General features: G+C 40.3%; 3 protein-coding genes across 3 annotated transcripts in view; all 3 read left to right on the top strand.

Annotated features, from left to right (window-relative positions):
• Nucleotides 1–8052, top strand: part of dgki (diacylglycerol kinase, iota) — a 64815-nt gene extending 56763 nt beyond the window's left edge. The window contains exon 34 of the mRNA XM_071542396.1: nt 936–8052. Coding sequence (XP_071398497.1) covers nt 936–1052 — 117 coding nt within the window. The 3' untranslated portion in view covers nt 1053–8052. The remainder of the gene's footprint in view (nt 1–935) is intronic.
• Nucleotides 8053–8475: 423 nt separating this feature from the next.
• On the top strand, nt 8476–14713 carry LOC139663683 (apoptosis facilitator Bcl-2-like protein 14). Its single transcript, XM_071542397.1, has 7 exons — nt 8476–8588; nt 10181–10568; nt 11207–11317; nt 11761–11822; nt 12366–12518; nt 12900–13013; nt 13153–14713. The coding sequence occupies exons 2-7, from the start codon at nt 10190–10192 to the stop codon at nt 13198–13200; spliced, it is 867 nt and encodes a 288-aa protein (XP_071398498.1). The 5' UTR covers nt 8476–8588; nt 10181–10189; the 3' UTR covers nt 13201–14713.
• Nucleotides 14714–16697: 1984 nt separating this feature from the next.
• Nucleotides 16698–21259, top strand: part of LOC139663680 (ras association domain-containing protein 5-like) — a gene marked incomplete at its 3' end in the record, with an annotated part of 15770 nt that continues 11208 nt past the window's right edge. Inside the window, exon 1 of the mRNA XM_071542395.1 lies at nt 16698–17319. Within this exon, the coding sequence (XP_071398496.1) occupies nt 16758–17319 (562 nt within the window). The remainder of the gene's footprint in view (nt 17320–21259) is intronic.

Raw genomic sequence — 21259 nt, 5'->3', positions numbered from 1 at the left:
CTACTGACCAATCAGTTTACAGATTACAGTTCTACTGCTGTTGAAACCAGGGTGCGGCTGACTTCATTTCTTCATCTCTACTTCCAGTGTGTGAAACCTTTGCACCACATTCTTAATATTCAGGGTGTTTGAAAATTCTTTAAATGTCTCAAGGTCTTGAAAGGTCTTGAATACAGTTAATCATAGTATTTTAAGTCTTAAAATAAAAAATATTTCACTGTTTCTAGTGAGAAATCAGCTCATGCTTATACAGTATATTCCCATAGGTCTACAGTTGTTTTCATTTTCACATTTATTTCAATTGTGAAATTGGTCTCATATTTCATATTTCAACTTGTTAAGTGTTAAACTTACAGAAACTTGCAGACACCCTGATACTGAAGTGCTCAGTTGTCTGGACTTCCCCCCTTTATGACTGAAGTCGCTTTAATAGGTGAGCTCAATAACAGATCATAGGTTGATGATGAAAGCTTGAACAAAGACCAGGACAGAGTCCCTGGTGAGGAAAAGTCTGAGTCAACAACTTGATAACATTGCAAAATACATTCTTTTTTCCCTAGTCAGTGACTCTGGGGGAAAGTTGCTCATGTTCACAAATCTTGTGAGTCGTCATATTTTCCATGTGATGCTTGTCGACTCAATGGATAACACAATACCATCTGCCAAAGGGTAGAAATACCAATTAGTCTCATTATGTGCCACTGAGTAGCTCTTTTCTATACTTTTGTAAAGTATAGTAATAGTAATTTTACTTTTGATTTGATTGAATTTTTGCCTTTGATAACAGTACAAAGTTTATCATCTCTCCATAAGCATTACACCAAAAACTGGCCAGAACAAGAAGATGGTATTTCAGCATATCTCTCTCTTTGTTTGTCTGTGTGTGTGTGTTTGTGTGTGTGTGTGTGTGTGTGTGTGTGTCTGTGTGTAACCAGGGGAAGACGCCAGCGGACTACGCCCAGGCTGAGGGAGACTCGGAGCTGGCCGCCTACCTGAGCACCCTACAACACACACCGTCTGTCACTAACGAAGACCTGGAGACTGCCGTCTGAGACACGAGCACACACACACTCAAACACACTCACTCTGTCTCTCTTGACTCTGCACACACTTGTAGTGGAGAAGAAGCTCGGAGAGAAAAGCAGGATGGGTGAAAAAAAGAACAGAGTCTCCATGATCTCTACAGACGGAGGGATGAGTCTGTGGATAGAGGGATGACTGGCCAGACAAAACGGAGGAGTGAACTGCTTCAGGTTACAGCAGCACTGCAGTGGAGAGAATGTTTCATTGGTCAACTATTTATTTGTATTTATTTATTCATATTCTATTTATTGGTTAGTTGTACTGATTGGCTGAGTGACTGATTGTAGGAGAGTTAAGGGTTAAGGCTGCAAGTGCACTTTGATCAGCCGTCATGGGTCGAGAGTTCACCTGTTCAACTGAATGAGAAATTTAGTCTGTCATCCTTTGGGGACTTGTTTTGGGTCGCAAACCATAGCTTAAGAAACTAAGGGTCATGGGGTTTACTTGATAAGAGGTCTAGTGTTGGAACCCAGTTGAAAAACAGTTGAAATTCAGTAGAAACCCAGTTGAAAGTGGGTTGAAAAGCACTGAAACACAGTTGAAAATGGTGAAAATAACGTAAAAGCCCATTTGAAAACTGATTGAAATAGTGTAGGTTTGAATGTTTACCCACAACACCTTTGTGGATTTCTGACATGTGCCAAAGACATTGCTCTGATGCAGTGTCACATCTAGTCCACAACTTTAACGATGTCCCCACCATCTATCACAATGGTCTTCAAACTCTTTTCACATTTGCAGAAATCCCCAAACTTATTGTCTTAGGCAATTGTAATACCTACTTATTTAACTATGTAATAAAATGTACCTGGTTATTTAGCAACAAGCCTGGTATCATATGCTGTTTTATTCAGCATACCTGAGATTACAGGGTCATGGGAGGGTAATGGCAACATAAAGCCAACAACTTTGGATATTGATTTGTCCTTAATAATTTGAGTACTATAACTGTATTTGGGCCATTGTTTTAGAAAACCATCAGATTTTATGGTTTCCGGTTTGCCAGACTTTTTAAAATAGTACTCAACAACCTATTCTTTCTATTCCATTCCACCATGTCTCGGCTGTCTCGGTAGACAGACAGCAGCAGGGTTTGACCGATATGGGTTGTGAAGGCCGATGCTGGAATTTTTGGGATCGAAGCTGCCGATAGCTGATATTTTGTGCCGATATTACGTGTCTTTAAATTTGACCATTGCCAATGCCAAAAAATTGCAAATATTCAGTGTTTCCCCAGAGTTTTATTCCTGTGCCCTGAAACAACATTTAGACCATCATGGGACACTAAAGCTCTCTATTCAAATTTAAATTCATGCATGTACTTGTGTGGAATCTGATCAAAATGTCACATTAGAACCAATTCAGGTTAAGGGCTTCCTATAGACAACCAGTGTAGTATTGATCAGTTCTTCAATAAATATGTAATCAATCAAACTGCATCATATCCATCATATCAGAGGTGGACGACACTGACTGGACCAGATCTGATTTTGAATAAAAGACCAACATCGGCCTCATATATCGGCAAACCAACGTATCGGTTTAACCCTAAATCATACTACAGGTGTCCGGAAGAAACCGGTAAGCTGAGCCAGTTGGGTTTGGAGGGCAGACCAGGGTGTTTAGAGCATAATCACCCACCAGCTAATTAGCACTGTGCTGTAGTGTTATCACAGCCCACCAGGCGCTCCAGCTGCACTTACACCAACAAACACTCACAACCCCTCCACTCTGTGTGTGTTTGGTACTCCTGACCCGGCGGAAGGCTTTTCACATGCACCTTGTGGGTGTGTGTGTGTGCCCACGTGTGTGTGTGAGTGCGTTGATATACCCTATTCCATATCAATTCTGGATAAGAGGAGAGAATCAGTTCTACTGTAATGGAAAGAGACTCAAGCAGAGGAGAAAGACGCTTCGTTCTGCCCTCTGTGCAGCATGTACATAACTATACTGTGTTGTATTCTAATTGTGTGAGCGTGTGTGTTATGTGTACATGGGAGAGCGCGTTTGCATGTGTACCTGTGTGTACGCATGTCTGTGTGTGTGTGTTTGCAGTGTGTGTGTGCAACATTTATCCAAGAAAGAGAGAGAAGAGAAAATCTGAGCCATATTCAATGCAATATGAATGGATGACGTCTTTTTGCATTTCTCTATTTATCGTTTACATTACATTAATGTTTTTAACATAGTCGTCCATTTAGCACCAAGGAGTATTGAATGTGCAATTTTACTACAGTGCTGGTTGGGTATATGATTGTCTTGTTCTTTTTTTCTTTTGTGTGCATGTATGTCAATGGATTGAAGTTAAAAAACCCTGTGAGCTCTTTTGATATAACCTATTGTAAACTAAACTGATATACAATAGTAACTACATTCCCAAATGGATGTGGGGACACTGATCATTTTAAAGAGTTAGATGTAGCCATTGTAGAAGTCCCTTTTTTTTTTTTTTACTGCATGCTTCCTGCACCAATTGCTCTTGTCCCATGAGGAATTGTTTTGAAAATTTGATTTTTGCTTCTTCCTGCAGCTGCAAAGACACACAGAATGATTTGACAGCCATTTGTTTTGAGAGGTTTTTTGTAGCCATATGACTTTTCTGATCTTTACAACTGTTAATGCTGCACTAGGCAAGTTTTTTATGTAGAAAAAACACCCATGTTATCATAAAGTGGGGCTGCAGTGTCCCATCCCTACTAATAGCACAGCAAATTTTCTAGTGTTAATACATGCTGATTTTTCAGTGACAATAATTATAACTTTACGAATGTGTATTGGAGCGTTGTTTGTCCACTCATAGAGCTGATGTGGCTCTGAGGCAGCTGTTCAAAACTGTGTTAAATGAAGTGTTAAATTAACTTGTAGTATTGACTTGTAGAAACTGGTATAGTGTTGATTTTTACACTCTGAGTTAAATTACGACTGATGAGTTTCACAGTTTCACCCAAAGCTCTCACCATAGGCTTTGTTTACATGTTTTTTTGACCAATCGCTAACGTCCTCCCTGGTTACATCCCGCCTCTTTTCAAACCTCTCAGCTGAAGATTTTCCACCTGAAAGTAGCTGCTATGAAACGGATTAGAATAAGGTGCAAAGTATGTTTTATTCTTCGACATGTAGACGCCAGAGGTGGGGACTCGAGTCACTGCTTTAATCCCTTGAGACTTGACTTGATGCATGAAGAGAGGACTTGAGACTTGACTTCTGGTGACTTGGGACTTGACTTTGACTTGTACTTTGATGACTTGAAAAGGTTTCTAAAGTCTTGACTTGAGATCTTGTGTTCGTGTAAATGACTTAGATTGAAAGTGATGAGATTTGTTCCAGCAGACGACTGAATTTAAATTCTGTTTTCTGAATTTGTATGGAATGATTGAATTTATTGAAGTTGAGACTGATTATAGAAATCAAACTCATGATGCTTTTACCAAGTTTTTATCCTATTAAAACCATATTGCATTGAAAAGTCCTAGATATTTAGTTTTCTTTAAGATATTAAATTGATACTGGACTCTTGATTTGTTCTGACTTGTCTTGCTGTTCTACATTTAGACTTGGGACCTGACATTAATGACATGGACTTGACTTGGACTTGACTTGGTAATCTACATTTAGACTTGGGACTTGACTTGAGACCTATGCCTCAAGACTTCAGACTGATTTGGGACACAAAGTTGACTTGGTCACACCTCTGATAGATGGTCAGTCGGACCTCATGATACTAAAAAGCTTGATTCTTATCCGCTACGATCCCCGTTTCACAATTTAGCCCTTTACTGACATCAACTTACAGGATTTCTGGGTATTGAAGTTCAAATTTTTCAGACAGGATAGATGAGCCAGAGCGTCGTGATGCAGGACTTCTACGATGGCTACCGCTGTAAACATCCAGCTGAGATTAGGGAATAGAGAAATGTCTTTAGAACAAATTGTCTGTAAATGGTGATCATATTTTCTATGAAGTAACTGTGGTATAAGCTAGGCCCATTCTGAATGACATACACACACACACTTATCACTCTTTCTATTGGTTCTGAGTAGAAACATGACTTTGTATTAACTTGTGTCACTCATCAGCATTGTTTATGCATGGCATTTTCTTACCTCCTTGGGAATACTTTCTAATAATGGCATAAAGAAATGGCATTATTATTATTGTTGTTTTAACTCTTCTTCTTCTTATTAAATTATTATGGTTTTAAATGTTTTATACCTGAGTTTCTGCTTAGGCTGGAGATGTGTTGGGTGTTATTTTTTGGCTTTTGTATATTTTTTTGTTCTGCTGATGATGATGATGATGGGATTACTTGAATGTTTGTTTTATTTTATTTTTAATTCTGTAAAAGAAGACGTGACGCTGTGGTTTTTGGCTCTGATATTATTTCTTGTTTGAGTTGTGAATGGTTATTTAGGAAGGGGCGACAGTTAAACCCAAACAAACCAAACCCCCACCTGTTACCCAAACTGGCAACCCGCTCCCCCCGACCAAGGCTGAGACTTTTTCATGCTAATGTCATGCAAATATTCACTGCAAAAAATGTGAATTTTTTTTTTTTTGTGACCAATCAGAGTGTTTCCAGCCAGTGTGCAAGCAGTAACAGAGACTGAGTCAGTTTTACTCCCTGCTCCTGTTTATTTACCATCAGATAAATAGGAGCAGAGGAAATCTTTGCATCAGACCTGGGTGAAATATTATTTGCACTTAGTGTTTGTTTTAACCTACTTGGAGTGCCACTTGGGTGGAGTTTACTGCATCAGAACAGTTCAGACTTTCAACTATTTTCTTGAGATTGTCTAAACTGGTTAGGGTTAGGGTTAGCACCTAAATGGGCTAAAACAAGCTATAAAAATGATATTATAAAGACTATTTTACCCAGGTTCATCTTAGTTTTCCACTTGAACCATCAACCTTGTTCTGAAAAGGTTTTGGTCTTACCAGGTCATAGGCTGGAATGCTATTCGGGCCAAAAGGTTACTTGGAAATTGTAAACTGATACAAATTACTAATCACCTGTTTACAATTATAAACTCAGCAATGCGATTACTTTTAGTCTCCAACATCCACAGAATACACAGCTAAACAATCAATTCCAATTTAGAGACTGAAATTTGATTAGCTCATTATCTCATAATCGTTACCAACCATTATTTCAGGGTGTGTCAAATTATTTTAGTTCCTATTATCTTACAATCTAAATGCTATTGTCCCTTCAGTTACCTTCTTTTTCATAAGGACCTATGATGTGATAACTGTATTTTTTACAGCGACTGTAACAGATCAGATTTGAGATTCTTCCTAATCAGATTCCTGTAGTCCCTTTACATGTCATTTACTGCTACACTGAGTGTGTTTCCATGTACGTTTGTATTGTTTGGGGGTATTCAAGTTAGCACATGTAACTGCCATATAAAAACCTGGATAAGAGCATAACCTGATGATGAGAAAGCAGAATATGAGCTAGGATAACCTTTGTTGTCTGTTACCATGTTAATATTCAAAATATTCTGTTTTTTATTTGTGAATGGGATATGCAGATTCATAAAATAACCCAGCATGACCAGGATATGAACTATTACCCAGAATGCTGTGTACATGTGAAAGCCCTCAGTGTGACAGGAGTGTGTGAGATTTCTCATATGGTTGTGAAGACGAACACCAGTCTTCGGCTATTTGAACTTCCCACTGTCACAGCTGGGATTTCCAAAAGCATTTTACCACCAAGTCATCTTTTCTCCACAGTGAGTCATACAGCACTTCCACTCTAATTCAAACAATGTTGATTGAAATATTCAACAAGAATAGTTGGGACAGGTTAAGAAGTGTTTCATTCAATCTGATTTAGAGGATCTGGAAGTAATTAGCATATGTCTCTTGAGTATTTCAGTAGTGGATTACATCACCGATTACAAGTTTACAGAGTAGTATTATCTGCATAATGGATTACAGTTTGAAACCTATGCTCTGTTTGCGAGGTCACATAAGGTGCCAGAATGTAGCAACCTTTACTCTGTTGAGGTAGACATACCAAAAGCTGTATATTATACGAGTTCAGCAAACCTAATAAAAATATGTCCAAGTAATTTGTAAGATCTAGACTCACTGAAAATATTTGTGCGGTATGTACAATTTTTAACCTTTTATTTTGATATGGCCTCCTTCCTCTTTGAGTTTACGGAGCAGGATTGCGTAACTTGGTCAGCCGCTCTGTTAGACTGATGAGTCATTCATGAAGAAATGGCTTGGTTCATCTCACATGGGCTGGTTAGTGACGTGTGGAAGATGGTCACAACTGTTTTCCTCAGAATTGAACCGAGGAAGTGAGTGTGCCCCAAGTCACCAAATCAAACAAACAACCAAGCTTGCAGCATTGTGTCATTGTCAGTTCATGGGGAGAGATAAAGTTATTTTTACATTTCCTCTAATGGAAATTAAGTGTTTCATCATTTCTTCCAACAAGGGGGGGTTGCCTTTGCCCTCCATCCTTCCTCATAACAACCCCTCCTTCTATAGTTATTAAAATGCTTCAGGTGCAGAATTGAATGCTGCTCCTAAACTTTTTCAGCACCACACCCAGACCCTGTATGTGTGATTTTGCCCTGGTTTGAGAAACGTCGCTGTGTGTGGTGAAATGTCAGTGTGAGGATGTAGAATATCTCCCTCTTTCTTCTTTTCATTTACACACTGATTGTCACATTTCCATTTTCTACAAGGACTCCTTAGTGCCATATATATATACGTATATATATAAAAAGAGTATTTTGATGTTATTTTATCACTGAAATCTGATGCAAACCAAAAGCAACTCTTCACTGTTTTTTTTCCAACCCTAGTACATTCTGGAAAGTTCTCAAAACAAAAAATCCCCAGTCTTTACCCTGATGTCCAGCAGGTGGATTATTTTAAAATATTTGTGGAAAAAAAAAATATATATACATTTGAGAGGCATAATGACAAAGCATGCCAGATTGTACAGCTGTAACATCATCTGAGTAACCTTATCATTTTAGAATAAATAAAATCAAGTTTGAAACACTTGCTTTGTCATTGTGTTATTGTTCGGTTTTACTTTCACTTTTCGGTAATATTGATGTTGAAGATCGTCTATGCTGTCACTCAATATTAAGAACTCTATCCCACTTTCTGTCTGGTCCGTATGCCTCTTGCTGCGTTCACGTTGTAGCTTATGTTTTACATTCGGCCGTTTTTGTTTTTGTTTTTATTAGCATAAACTGCCACGCGTTAGACAGACCCATATTTCGCTTCTTTGCCATTAACGCCAGTTCATTGAGAGACGACTCTGGTCTGTTTGTGGTACCCGAAAACGGCGACTGAGTGAGTCTTCTTCTTCTTCCTATATCATCTTCCGATATCAGCTGACCCGTGACGTGCGAAAGAGAGGGTATTTTATTGTGGAGTAGCAGCTGACTGAGAAGTCGAGCAGCGACCAGGATAAACAGCTCAGACGAGACTTTAACTTTACTTTATCTTTTCACCTACGACGACTGTAAGTATGTCACGGTTTTAAAAATATCTGAGTTGACTAGAAAGACTCACTGAAGTTAAGATAAAGAATGCACGTATCAGCTCCGATAAGTTCGGTTAGCCTATCTCTCTTCCATTCAATAATCTGGAAGGCTAATGTTGACTTTCTTATCGGCAAAACATACCCTATATATGTCGTAGAACATGACTAAAGACGTTTAGGGAAATGTTAGGATGTTCTAGTAATTTCAGCATATCCACCAAGCAGCACTTTGTTTGAATAAAATCTCAACTTTTAGAATTGGTTCATTGGTTTTCTACCGCTCACCACGAATAACAGGTGAACCAATTCCAAAAGTTGACATTTTATCGAAATAAGTCTCTATACCAAATAAGTGCTTTGTGGTGTATTGGAAGTTTGCCGAAATGACTCCTATCGATTCGTAAAAGTTCTCAAGTCCTGTTTTACCAGTTATGTGTGTTTGCCGGTAAACAAGGTGAAATTAATCGACCAGGTTTTTGAACGGAGTCGTGACGTCATACCCAGAGAACCGGTTAGCATATTGTCTTCTATAGCCGCTGGCTAAGTTTTATATCCATAAATGGTGTTAAAGGTGTTAAAAACTAAGCCCTTTTCCTATACCTTTAAAAAGGAAGCAGAGTCCTACATTAGAACGTTATCTACCTCATGCAATAGAAAAGCTGTGAAAACTTTAAATTTGTGCTCCAAATTTAACATCTTAATATAATTTTTACTGCACCATTTCCATTTTGTATCTGTTTGTGTCAAACTTTGTTTGTAACCCCTGGCGTTGTATATTTGTATGTCTGTTATTTTTTGTTACTGTTCTGTTACTCCATTTATGCCTTTGGATAATTTTGTATACCTGATGCTGATGATACAAATAAAAAAAAAAAAAAAAATTGTCTGCTATAGCCTACTATCAGTAACTAACTCAACTATGTAAGACGATTTCTTTGTTACACTGGTCTGCTTTGTTGTGCTCTTTCAGATAACACGTCATTGATTTTAAGTTATTTTTTTAAAGCTATGATACTGACTGTTTGCTTCCTTATACAGTATTGTGTGTGTGTGTGTGTCTTCAAGAACATGCCTTGGCATGATCCATATCCGCTGTAGTTTACAAGAGCCGCCACTAGAGCTCTTTATTGAAACTACTGAGGCTTAACTGAATATAAATACAACATAGCAAGTGATGAGTATTAAACATAATGCAACCGATTATTACAATAAATGAAAGGATGAAATATGATGAATTACAGAATTATGACGTAGGTAGAAGAACAACAGAGGAAAAAATAAATTTAAAAAATCTACCAAAAAGTGAAACAATATAAGAAATATCATATTGTATGCAATGTATACAAATGAATAAGACTTTGGGAATATGAAGAAAACAAATATGTAAATTTACAGCTATGCAGGATGTGTCATATTCATGAGCAGGTCTACACAAGATGGACAGAAATTGTCCAGGCTTGCAGACGTGCCTTGTAAAACACTGGTTTGCCTATAAAATATATTAGTCACATATGAGTCACAGTTTCCCGACTGAATCCTGCCTGACGCTTCTCCTTTCTGTTCCACACCAGAAAGCCAACATGGACAACGGGCACGCGGGCGTCCCCGGCCCCGCCGCCAACAACAACAACATCAGCCACATCTCCGACCCCAAACCCAGTTCAGACGCAGACAGCATGGAGGACACCGCGGAGTTCAGACTCATGATGGCCTACGCACAGAGGCGACGGCCCACAGGGGACGCTGGGTTGATGGCGCAGTGCGGCCCAGGCGCGTCCTCGCCGCAGACCCCTGCTGAGACAGAAACAGACGTGAAAGAGAAGAAGAGGAAGAAGAAGAGGGGCACGAAGAATAAGTTGCTGAGGCTTCTCCCGTGTGTCCGATCGAAGAAAGAAGAGCCAGAGGATACGAGAGGGGAGAATGGTGGACCGGCTGTTGTCTGCTTCAGATCTGGGGATGGTGAGTATAAGCTGACTGTCGTATAGCAATATGTGCTGAGGCTCAGATAACCCCGGTCCGTTCACTTCTCTTCTGTATGGAGAGAATGTCACACCGAACCCCATTCAAAACTCTGGAAATACAATAGAGCCTTTGTATGCATGCATGGACAAATGTAGATAGCAGAACATGATTTAAGACCATGTCTCAGTCATTAGGAGCCACTCTTCAATTCACCATACATCCACTACACCAAGCAGGATCAAATAGAAACATTTAATCTTATTCCCACAATCCTCTTCCACCAAAATGCACCATGATGGGCGTTGGAGAGCGGTGTGAACGATTCTAATAGCTAAGACTATTGAAATAAAGTTCTGCTGGTGAATCACTTCAGTTAAACCTGGCTACATTAAGAATCAGTTTGGGCTCCGGTAACTTGTGATAGGCATTTGTCATTATTTGTGACATTTTATGAGAGAGAAAATCGATAAATTAATCACTAATCAAAATAATCGTTAGTTGCAGCCTTTGGGGATTGGTACTTTTATACAGTATTGATCTTCGTGGTTTTCTGAAAGTGTGTGTGTGTGTTCACATACTCCTCTCTTTGTCTTTAACCATTTATGTGTGTGTGGTTGGTTTGGTGTTTTTTCCAGATGGACGTAAAGAAGGCGAGAAGTTGGAGAAGATTGCTGACACACTGACTAAGATAGCTGATGACGTCCCCCCCCCCACTCCTTCAGATATAGAAGCAGATGGAGAAGAAGGTAAGTTATGGGTTTCTTTCTACAGAGAAACTGGAAGTTTCAGTGGTTTGAGCAGCAACAGAGCAAAGACGTTCTCCTTGTGTGTTCTCTTTCATTTTATTGCATTCCAGGTTTTAACACGACATCTGCTTTATCATGTCTAACACATTTCCGAGCCGCTCACAGTGGCACTGCCTCTGTCACAGGCTTCATTTGCCAGTTTCCTGTGGGTTAGTTGTGGGCAGCTGTCAGTTCTGTGCAAGTGTGTGTGCTGCTTACTGGAGCGTAACTGTTTACTGTAAATCGTTGCATTTCAAACCTGATTTGCTCTGTAAGGGATTCTTTCAGTTGAGTTGTATTCCCCTTTAATATGTCTAGTCTGGGACCCAAATTTATGTTGTCCCAGGACTGACCCAGACTCATTTTTTCGGATGCTGATCCATTCTGATCTTTGTGTTTTCTAGATGATGTGGAGAAGCTAATCGGCCTGCTGCTGAGGGAGAAGGGAGACAAGCTCCACGAGGAGGTAAAAACACTGGGCCTCGTGCATGAAACCCTGCTTCCATTTCCCTGTACTGTCCCCTAACCTTTTGCATTATGCACAGGAACTGCTTGTGGAATTCATGAGACATGGTAATACTTTGGTTAAGTTGGTTGCACAACCCTTCACACAGCACCAGCGTTTACACAGCAACATGCCCACATTGCACCATGTCCAGCAGGTCTAGAGTTCACAAATGGCTCTGCTTTTATTGCAGCACCGCTTGTTGACTGGTGGATGACATCATCGCCACGAAACACGAGAGCACTCCGCTTGTCACGTAGATTTTGTGTTTACAAATCTAGAATAAGAAAATCTAAATGAATGCTTTTTACATTTTTTAGACAGGCTTGTATGTGGCCCATTGATTGGTCACTGGTTATGACACGTTTTTTATATTAGGGTGTGAATTACTGCTGTTTGTCCACTTGGTGTCGCCAAAGTCTCACACTGACTACCTGTCAATGAGAAAAGGTGCAACGAATTTAAAAACTAAAGACAGAAATCCTCTCCTCTCCTCTCCACCAGGTGCTGAAAAATGCCTCTCTCTCTGAGCTGTTTAGAGACTACATCGGCTTTCAGAGGCTAATGTCGACCTTCCTGAGCAAGATGGGCTTCGCTGACCCCGATGCTCTGGGGCCTCAGGGGTCGCCCAAGACCCAGATCGCCCTGACCTGTGAGGTAATGACGAACAACACTGTATTCATATTTTAAGGGATTCATTCCAAAATGCTTTTTATCCCTTTTGGGGGGAAAAAATCTCCCTCAATATTTCAGTAATGCAGTCGAATAAATCCTCTAAAAATGTTGCTGTCTGCAGCTAGTATTCCAAAAATATAATTCTGGGTGGAAACACTGAATCCTGATGATTTTTGGCATAAAAATGGTCAAATGTGATACAAAACATTGGCAGAAAATATCAGTTTCAATCCAAAAATATCAGCGTCGGCCTTCAAAAACCCACATTGGTTGGATTCTAGTCAGAATCCAGAGGATGAGGTGAGCTGTTTTTCATTTCCCACCCTACTAACCGCTGGTCATATTCCTCCTCCTCCTCCTCAGGTCACCAGTCGTCTGTCGGCGGCAGACACTCTGCCTATGAGCCGACTGCTGGGCTTCGGAGCCAAATACCTGCAGGACCATTACTCAGCCTGGCTAGCACAGCAGGGGGGATATGTATGTAACACACACACACACACACACACACTGATAACACCACGTTGAAATGATTAACCATAAGAGTCGTATATAATCCAAAAGGTTTTGCAAATTTCCTCCCATAAAACATTTCCATGTCGTTCTCTCGTCCGGGCAGGAGGGAGCCTTTCATAGTGATGATGATGATGATGAGGAAGTCAACTGAGCAGGAGAGGGGTTTCCCCACCTCGCCCCGCCCTGCAGCACCGAGCGCTAAGCAGAAGTTCACCATCAATCCAATCATCCTGACGCTCGACATGTGATCAAAACAAGACACTCGCTGCCTTTGGGTTTTTGGCTAAACTGGAATTTGGCACAGAGCGGACTCGGATCTGGGAAATGTTCCAAAACCGTGCGTAGGATTAGACCGAGGTTCTTCCTTTATTTCACACCTCAGGGATATCAGTCTAAAACCTGACACGAAACGAAACTATGAAACTATCTCACCCTGCCTTAAGGAGCCGCTAATCCACCTAACAAATATTGTATTGGTGTCCGTTTTAGTGGAGAGTTTTAGTGTCCCATGACGGTCTAAATGCTGTTTCAGAGGCTTTTCCACCCTGACACGAATGATATTTTTTTGCAATGAAAATGATCAGAATTTAAGGTGTTAAATGTCAAAAAGTTCAGCGATATCCAAAAACCCGTTTCAGTTCAACCTTAACTATACAGAGACTTTGAGTGGTGCTGTGGGGTTGCTGGCTTAAGTGGATGAGGAGCCATCTGATGGCCAGCGGGTATCGAGTATTCGGAGTCCGGTGGATCACTTGACAACTTGCTTCATTCGAGATGCGCTGGGATTGTCCTATCTGGGGATGGGATCGTGTCGAGTGGCTAATTGTCAGAAGTGTTTGGTTTGAGTTTGGACGCTGGAGAGAAACAGGACTCAGGAACCAGGGTCTGGGTCTGTGTGCATCTTGTAGTAAAAGTTCTGCAGATTCAGTTTACACCGTCGTATGCCCTGACCAGCGATGCCATATCAACACTCCTTTTCTTGAAAGCTTTATGCGTAAGCAAAAAATAAATCTTGATTTTCCTTTCTTTTTTTTTTCTTCCTTGACAAATGTGTATTTATTTTATTGCTCAGGTCTTTCTTTGATGCCAATTGCTTCAAAGGAAAAAAAAATGCACATAAACTGTTTGTGTCTTATTAGTTTAGTTTTGTCAGTGTTTTACATAAAGGACAGTGAGTCAATGAATTAAATATTAACAGATGACTTGTTTAATGTGATTCGATGCATTATATTCTGTGCCTGAAATAGTTTTTGTGGTTATTATTCAGGGAACTGTAGCAGTCGATCTCTTTGAAAGAAAAGGGGCCTATTTATGTTGTAGTTTAGTATATAGAAAAAATTATATATTTTCTTATGTAAATGAATTATTTTGCAGTACTTAATGGGACTCCTAATGTACGTTTACAGAAAATAATCACTGGCCAGTATATTGACAGATGAAAACTGTTTGATATAAGGCAGCACTGATGTGCTTCAGGAGGGCGGAGGGCCAAAAAAATAATTTTATATGTGAAATTGTGCCACATTTGATGAATAATTAAAGGCCAATTGTCACTTTTTCATAAATGCTTTCATAACTGTTATTTCCAGGTGGTTTATCTGTTATTGTTGATCTTGTATACAGTATGGTATCACTGTTGATACAGTTTCATTACTCTATCAAAACAAAACATTAAAAATCATTCTGCAAAAGAAATGTCTTGTGTACAGTCAATGGATTTGTTAATTTTGCATAATGACTTATTCAATAGCTTTATCACCCCACTTCTGTTCACAAAAAAATCACTATGATCATCATCAGCAAATACAACGTACTTGAGTTTCTCTATGCATAAATATATTAGATTCACACAGTTCACCCAATTAGTTCAAAATGTGCAAATTGTCAATGTAGCAGAAAAATGTTGCGCATTTTTTTGGTAGGATAATTTACGTCTAAAACCGGCCAATTAGTAGTGAACAGTAAATCAAAGGCTATTCATGTCACAAGATGTTAATATAATCATACAGTAGCTCCACTTCCAGCAAGTAATTTGGCTGAGTAGCGACACTGGGCCTTATTCACAAAACTTTTCCTAAATTCCTCTTACTTTAGTTAGCTATTGGGAAAAATGACAAACCAACGCGGGAGTCATGAAACGTGCGCAACCCCTCGATGTTGCGCGTGCACTCAGGTGTATCTGATGCGTCAGCTGTGCGTGAATTGAATGCGCGTGCTTGATGTTGATTAGCATAGGTAGACGCCCTGGCAACTCTATAAAAGGCGTGGTGACGTAAGGGTCGTGTGAAAATAGAGTGGTCAATCAACTAATTAACTGTATCAACTAATGGAAGTTAGAGGAATAATTTCATACGGATGGACGCAGCATTCTTCTTACTCAACTGGTAGGCTAAGTTAGCTAGCCTGCTAGTCTAGCTATGTTACTTGTGATACAATCCTATATTGAGCTGGAAATTCTAGTGAGAGTAATACATTTATTCAACAGTCATTGCGGTCTAACAACATACTCTGTGTCTGTACTAGCGAGGTTATGAATGTACAAATCCACGTTGTTTACATTATGGAATACTCTGTTAATCGTTAAAGTGACTTCGCATAATGAACACTGAAAACACATTGAAAATCTAACATCTTATTTTTATATATTTATATATAAAATTATTATATTATTATTATATTATTATATTTTTATTTATATTTATATATATTATAAATTCAACTGTACCACAATACAATTTACTGACTTGTTGAAATTGCTTCCATCTCTAAATTTAGGCTACAAAAATGATTTAATATAACTTTGTTATAATGCACTGATCCCCATTTTCCTATAGCAACCTATTATATCAACTTAGGTGAAAAGTCATTTTGCTGAGTAACCCTCTCAATAAGATGCCTTCCAAAGAAAGACAGCGCCTCCTTGTGATCAATGGAGGAATTATTGAAGGGGGCTCTCAATGTTCCGCTCCATCGTATGCATCTTACAAGTCAATCTTAGAACAGGCGCATTAAACCCCATTCAAAAGTCTGTCAATCCAATGCTTCCTTACGTTTCGGCAATTGAATGCACCTCGTGGAAGAAGACTTAAGACCTCCTACGAATCATTGGCTCTTCTGGTCAATTCGGCATATAGATAATGCACCAATCAACTTCATTTCGATGAAATGTAAACTTTTACATTTGGTTCACACTGCTACCGTCCACGGTTTATTTGGGAAGCTGGGGAGATTGTGAGAAAAAGAGGCAAACAGTTGTAAAAGTTTAAAAAAAAAAAAAAAAAATATTGAAATATCTGCTGTTTGGTGGATTCAGTCGGTCGGTGAGGTGTTAAACCAGGTTCTACGATGTTACCTTTATCATAAGAAAAGCAGTATTAAACTTTTTGAGTGGAGTTTGGCGTGACTTCTTCTCTACAAAAGAGAATAGGCGTATCGGGCTGCCCTATCTGCTTCTCCAAGCTTGTAGTCCTGTTTTCGTGAAATGAAATCCAACCCGTTCCCCCGCACACCTCTCACTGCCTCCACCTGCTTACAGACAACACAGACGCCCAGAGGACACGACGTCTCCCAGTCACCTGTCAGTCCCTCTGTCCTGTCAGCCTGTCACCATTCACAATAAGGAGTTCACCGTGGAGGTGAAATGACGTCCCGCCCGGCTGTCACTCTGCCGTCTTATCCCGGGCTGCCTCTTTAGGCTACCTGAACCCAATGATGCACCAGGCTCGGAAATACTCCCCGACTCATTTCTCCCTCGCGGTCGACTTCCCGTTAACCGTGCAGGCGGTCGTTAATAGACCCAAATCCCCGGCTGCGGCGAGCGAAGCTCCGGAGGAACCGTCGCCGCCGCTGGGCGCCAGGATGCGGCTCTCCAAGTCCAACAAGGGCGCGGTGGTGATGAGAGCCGTGCGGCGGCATCCGTCTCCCCAGCCGCTCAGTCTGGAGAGCCTGGAGGCGGCCTGGGGCGGGAGAGGGCACCCCGAGGTGAAACCAGCGGAAGGTTCACCGGGGCTTTCACCGAGGCTTTCACCGAGAAAAGCGGGGCCAGAAGTCGCCGGGAACGGGATGGATGTGAACGGCCACGGAGGACCGCCTCGGGGCAGGAAGAGAGGGTTTAGACCCCCCGACGTGAGGACCATCTTCTCCCCCGGGGACAGGGACCCCAGGGTGAGGGAGGAGAGGGGGGAGGGCCACACCTTCCGGCCCGGCGGGGCGGGCACCTGGTGCGATGTGTGCTGCCAGTACATCCTTCACCTCGGGCTGACCTGCACAGGTGAGTGTACAGCTGATGTCTGTGGGAGAATGGGGGGTGGGGGGGTGTCACCAAGCTGAAGGGGGCCCTTCAGAGGAGTGGGGTGATATTTTACCCACCTGGATTCACTGGGGGGTGCAGGGGCCTGGGGCCACATCTTGTCAGGGGCTGTGAGTGTTCATCAGTTATCATTTCAGTCTGTTCATGGTACTAGCTAATCAGAGATGTAATGGAGGGTATAGGGTTCGATATGGGACTTTGAAAGCAGATATTGATATTTTGCACCGATATTCAATATCTTTATGTTTGACAATTTTCCATGACCACAGATTTTTAGAAAGTAGGCTATAGTGTTTCCCCCAGAATTTTACTGTTGTTTTGTAATTATCATCATCATCATCATCGTCATCATCGTCATAACACATTCATACATAGCCTACTTTTTTGGTCACATTAGAATCAGTTCAGCTTAAGGTCTTCCCATACACACAGTTGATCAATTCTACAATAAATATGTAATGAATCAAACTGCATCATATCCATCATATCAGAGGCGAACCACAGTGACTGGACCAGATCTGATTTCTAATGAAAGGCCAATATCAGCTCCATATATTGACAAACTGATATATAGGTTTAACCCTAGCAGAGGGTAAACCCACCTAAACCTCCTCAAATGGAGTTTACTTACCTTTTTCAACTGTTATGAATCTTTATGATATAATAATCATGGGACACATTACAGCGCACAGCATCACACTGGTGTAGGCTAAGTTACAGGAAAAAAGGGCGTTTTCAAGAAACTAAACAATACTTTTCTGACAATATAATTGACTGCTGAAATCTAGTATGTGAGGAACATTACATAATTAGTCAGAGGGCTAATTATGCTAATTATCATTCCTTATTGCATTTTGGTTTTGGAGATAACCAACAGCTAACATTTGAATTGACTGTATGGACTATTGAGGAAATTTATAGGCTTAATCATTTAGTGTGCGATATGAGACTGCCTGGAAATCATTTGAATAAAGAAGGCTTTATCAAACCGCCATCAGCAGGCAAGAAATGTTTGACACTTGTTAACGTGTAGTGAAGACCACATGGTTTTATGCTTTTGATGGCATGAATAGACACTGTAGGACTTGGTAACACTGCGCAACACACACACACACACAACTGGTATGCAGTTGGTATGCAGATAGACTGGTTTCATCCTGAAAGGAAACAAGCCGGAGAGTCTCCTCTAGCACACATACCTCCCTCTCTGTTCACTTCTGTCTGAGAAGCAGTAGAAATAGAATCAGTAGAAAGGACACTTCCTACGTAAAAGGATTAGGGCTCAGAATTCTCAGAATCTCAGAATTCTTAGTTAGAATTCTGAGTTTAAAGTCAGAATTCTGACTTTTTTTTCTTCAAACTCTGACTTTTTTCATATCTTTCCTCACTTGCTTATTGTATTATGTTGTTAAAATATATCCTTGAAAAACACCCCAATGCCAATAAGGTCTAATGATATTTCAATCTCTCAATCACACTACATGTCAAACATATACATACAAAGGGACATTACTCTACAATAAATTCAAATTGTGTTGCCAAAGATAATGTACTCTTACACATTTCAGATTATCAAAATAATTAGCAAGGGTTGTCTGTTAAAATCTGAAAGTTGGCCGTCACATCACTCCTTTTCATTTGACGGATATGGAATTCTCCGTACAACAAAAATAAGTCAATAATGTGCATTTTCCAAACTCATTTTCATTGACAACAATATTAAACTTTCCGTGACAGGCAGCGTTCCCGCTCCAGCTGAAATAACTACTACAGAGAGCTGATTTGAATATGAATGAGTTCTGTCTGTTGAAGCTCTGTGTCGTGTTGCACCCTCCCTCTGTGGCTCGCCTTTAACAGCCGTCAGTTATGAAATCACACGTCGCTCTAACACATGAATTCCTCCCTGAGTTATGTTTAGAGCACTGATTGCTTTTTTGCCCACAGGGGTTTGACAATATCCGGCTCAAAAAGCGAAACTATGTCTTATTTTAGACATAAAGTCAAACACATGTAGCTATACACACGAGGGCTTGACTGATATTGGGGTTTGAAGGGAATACTGATGCCTGATATCTTTTGTCGATATTCAAAATCTTTTTCATACTAAATCATTTGAACATTATAAGTATTCAGTGTTTCCCCCAGAATGTTAATCTTGTCAGGGTGGAAAAGCCTCTGAAACAGCATTTGACAAACCATGGGACACAAAAACTCTCCACTGAAATCCAGGTTAATCCAATCAAAGTGTTTCATTAGAATTAATTCAGGTTAAAGTCTTCCTATAGACAACCAGTGTAGTATTGATCAATTCTAATAAATATGTAATCAACCAAACTGCATCATATCCATCATATCAGAGGTTGATGACACTGACTGGACCAAATCTGATTTTTAAGAAAAGGACAATATTTGCCCCATATATCAGTCTAACCCTAATACACAAACACACACACACACACACACACACACACACACACACACACACACACACAGAGCAACACAACAAACAAAGCTACAACAGCATACTAATGGTTCAAAGAATAAACCACCAAAACGCGGCTGACTGATACAAAACACAGAACCTTGTTACTTTGCCTCCCATCAAGACATTTAATAGAGAAATTGACCTGCGAGTCCATCCGCCTCATTATGTTACCAGACAATATGTCTGCACAATGGGCTCTGTGTTTCCTCTGTCATTTTTACCAGCAGTGGTGATGGAGTGTGTGTGTGTGTACTTTAGTTAAGTGTGTGAGATAGTGAGCTGATTTCTCTGCCAATTTAAAAAGCCTTTCAGCGGTGGATTCCCTCTCAGGAAGCCTATTAAAGGCCCATTACTCGATCCAAATGTCAACAAATTGGGCAACCCCGCCTCAAAAATTATGACATGAGTCCAGAGAAATTCCAGGAATGGACCATCCCAACACTAACACCCTGCAGGTCTTTACATTGGAGGATCAGTGTGTCCAGTTCAGCTACTGGTTCACTCATTAACAGTCAAAACCAGTCACTTATGAACTGGTTGAGCAGCGGCAGCTACTTTGTGCTCACTTTGTTCTCTTTGATAATTTCATTTTCCATGCTGAGAGCAGCTATACTATAGGGTTCAAGTTCAAGTTCAAGACAACTTTATTAATCCCTAAAAGGACAATTGCATATGACAGCTTGCAGCAAAACCGAACAATACACTCACAATACACGTACATACATATACATACATTGAATAAAAAGGGGGTAGGGGGCAGCTATGTGTGACCTCCTAGCTCTGTTAATAAATAACAACAAAGAAATAAATGCACACAAACAAAAAAGTGCTATAAGGCATTGAGCAGCCGGACAGCAGAGGGGATAAAGGACTTGGAAAAGCAATTGCTTTTACAAGCAGGTAAAGCATACCGACGCCCTGAAGGCAACAGTGAAGATTCACATGCCAAGATGCTCTGACAGACCCAGTATACTCTGTGTTTTCCTCAAAATGTGTTGGTCACAAAAAGAGGCCAAGTCTCTCTGCTTAGTTCCAATAATCTTGGAGCAGATTTTCACAATATTATTCAGACTGTGTCTGTCCTTAAGTGACAATTGAACCAGCAGATAAAAGAGAATAAAAGATTGATAAAAAGGACTCAACATCACTGTACTAACAGAGAAGGAGTTCAGCTTCCTAAGGAGATGAACCCTCTGCTGGCCCCGTTTGACAATCCTTTCAGTATTTACATCCCACTTAAGTTGGTTGTCAAACACCGTGCCCAGATATTTGTAGGAGTCAACAATTTCAATCTTCTCCCCATCTATGTCACTCTCTATGACGGCTAAAATCAATTATCAGTTCTTTAGTTTTAGATACATTTAACTCCAAAAAGCACCATTTTATAAAAGCAGGGAGAGCCGACCCATGGTCTCG

The sequence above is a fragment of the Centroberyx affinis genome, unplaced genomic scaffold (assembly GCF_046629955.1).
Source record: "Centroberyx affinis isolate AG114_WGS23_722 - 3 ecotype Tasmania unplaced genomic scaffold, CSIRO-AGI_Caff_v1 ptg004088l_1, whole genome shotgun sequence".
Taxonomy (NCBI): domain Eukaryota; kingdom Metazoa; phylum Chordata; class Actinopteri; order Beryciformes; family Berycidae; genus Centroberyx; species Centroberyx affinis.
This window is presented reverse-complemented; position numbering and strand designations above follow the sequence as displayed.

Excerpts from the sequence above, each read along its gene's own strand:
- LOC139663683 (XM_071542397.1), top strand. The coding sequence starts at position 10,190 with ATGGACAACGGGCACGCGGGCGTCCCCGGCCCCGCCGCCAACAACAAC. Across the intron at positions 10,569-11,206 it reads CTGCTTCAGATCTGGGGATG|ATGGACGTAAAGAAGGCGAG; the intron begins GTGAGTATAAGC and ends TGTTTTTTCCAG. Across the intron at positions 12,519-12,899 it reads AGATCGCCCTGACCTGTGAG|GTCACCAGTCGTCTGTCGGC; the intron begins GTAATGACGAAC and ends CCTCCTCCTCAG.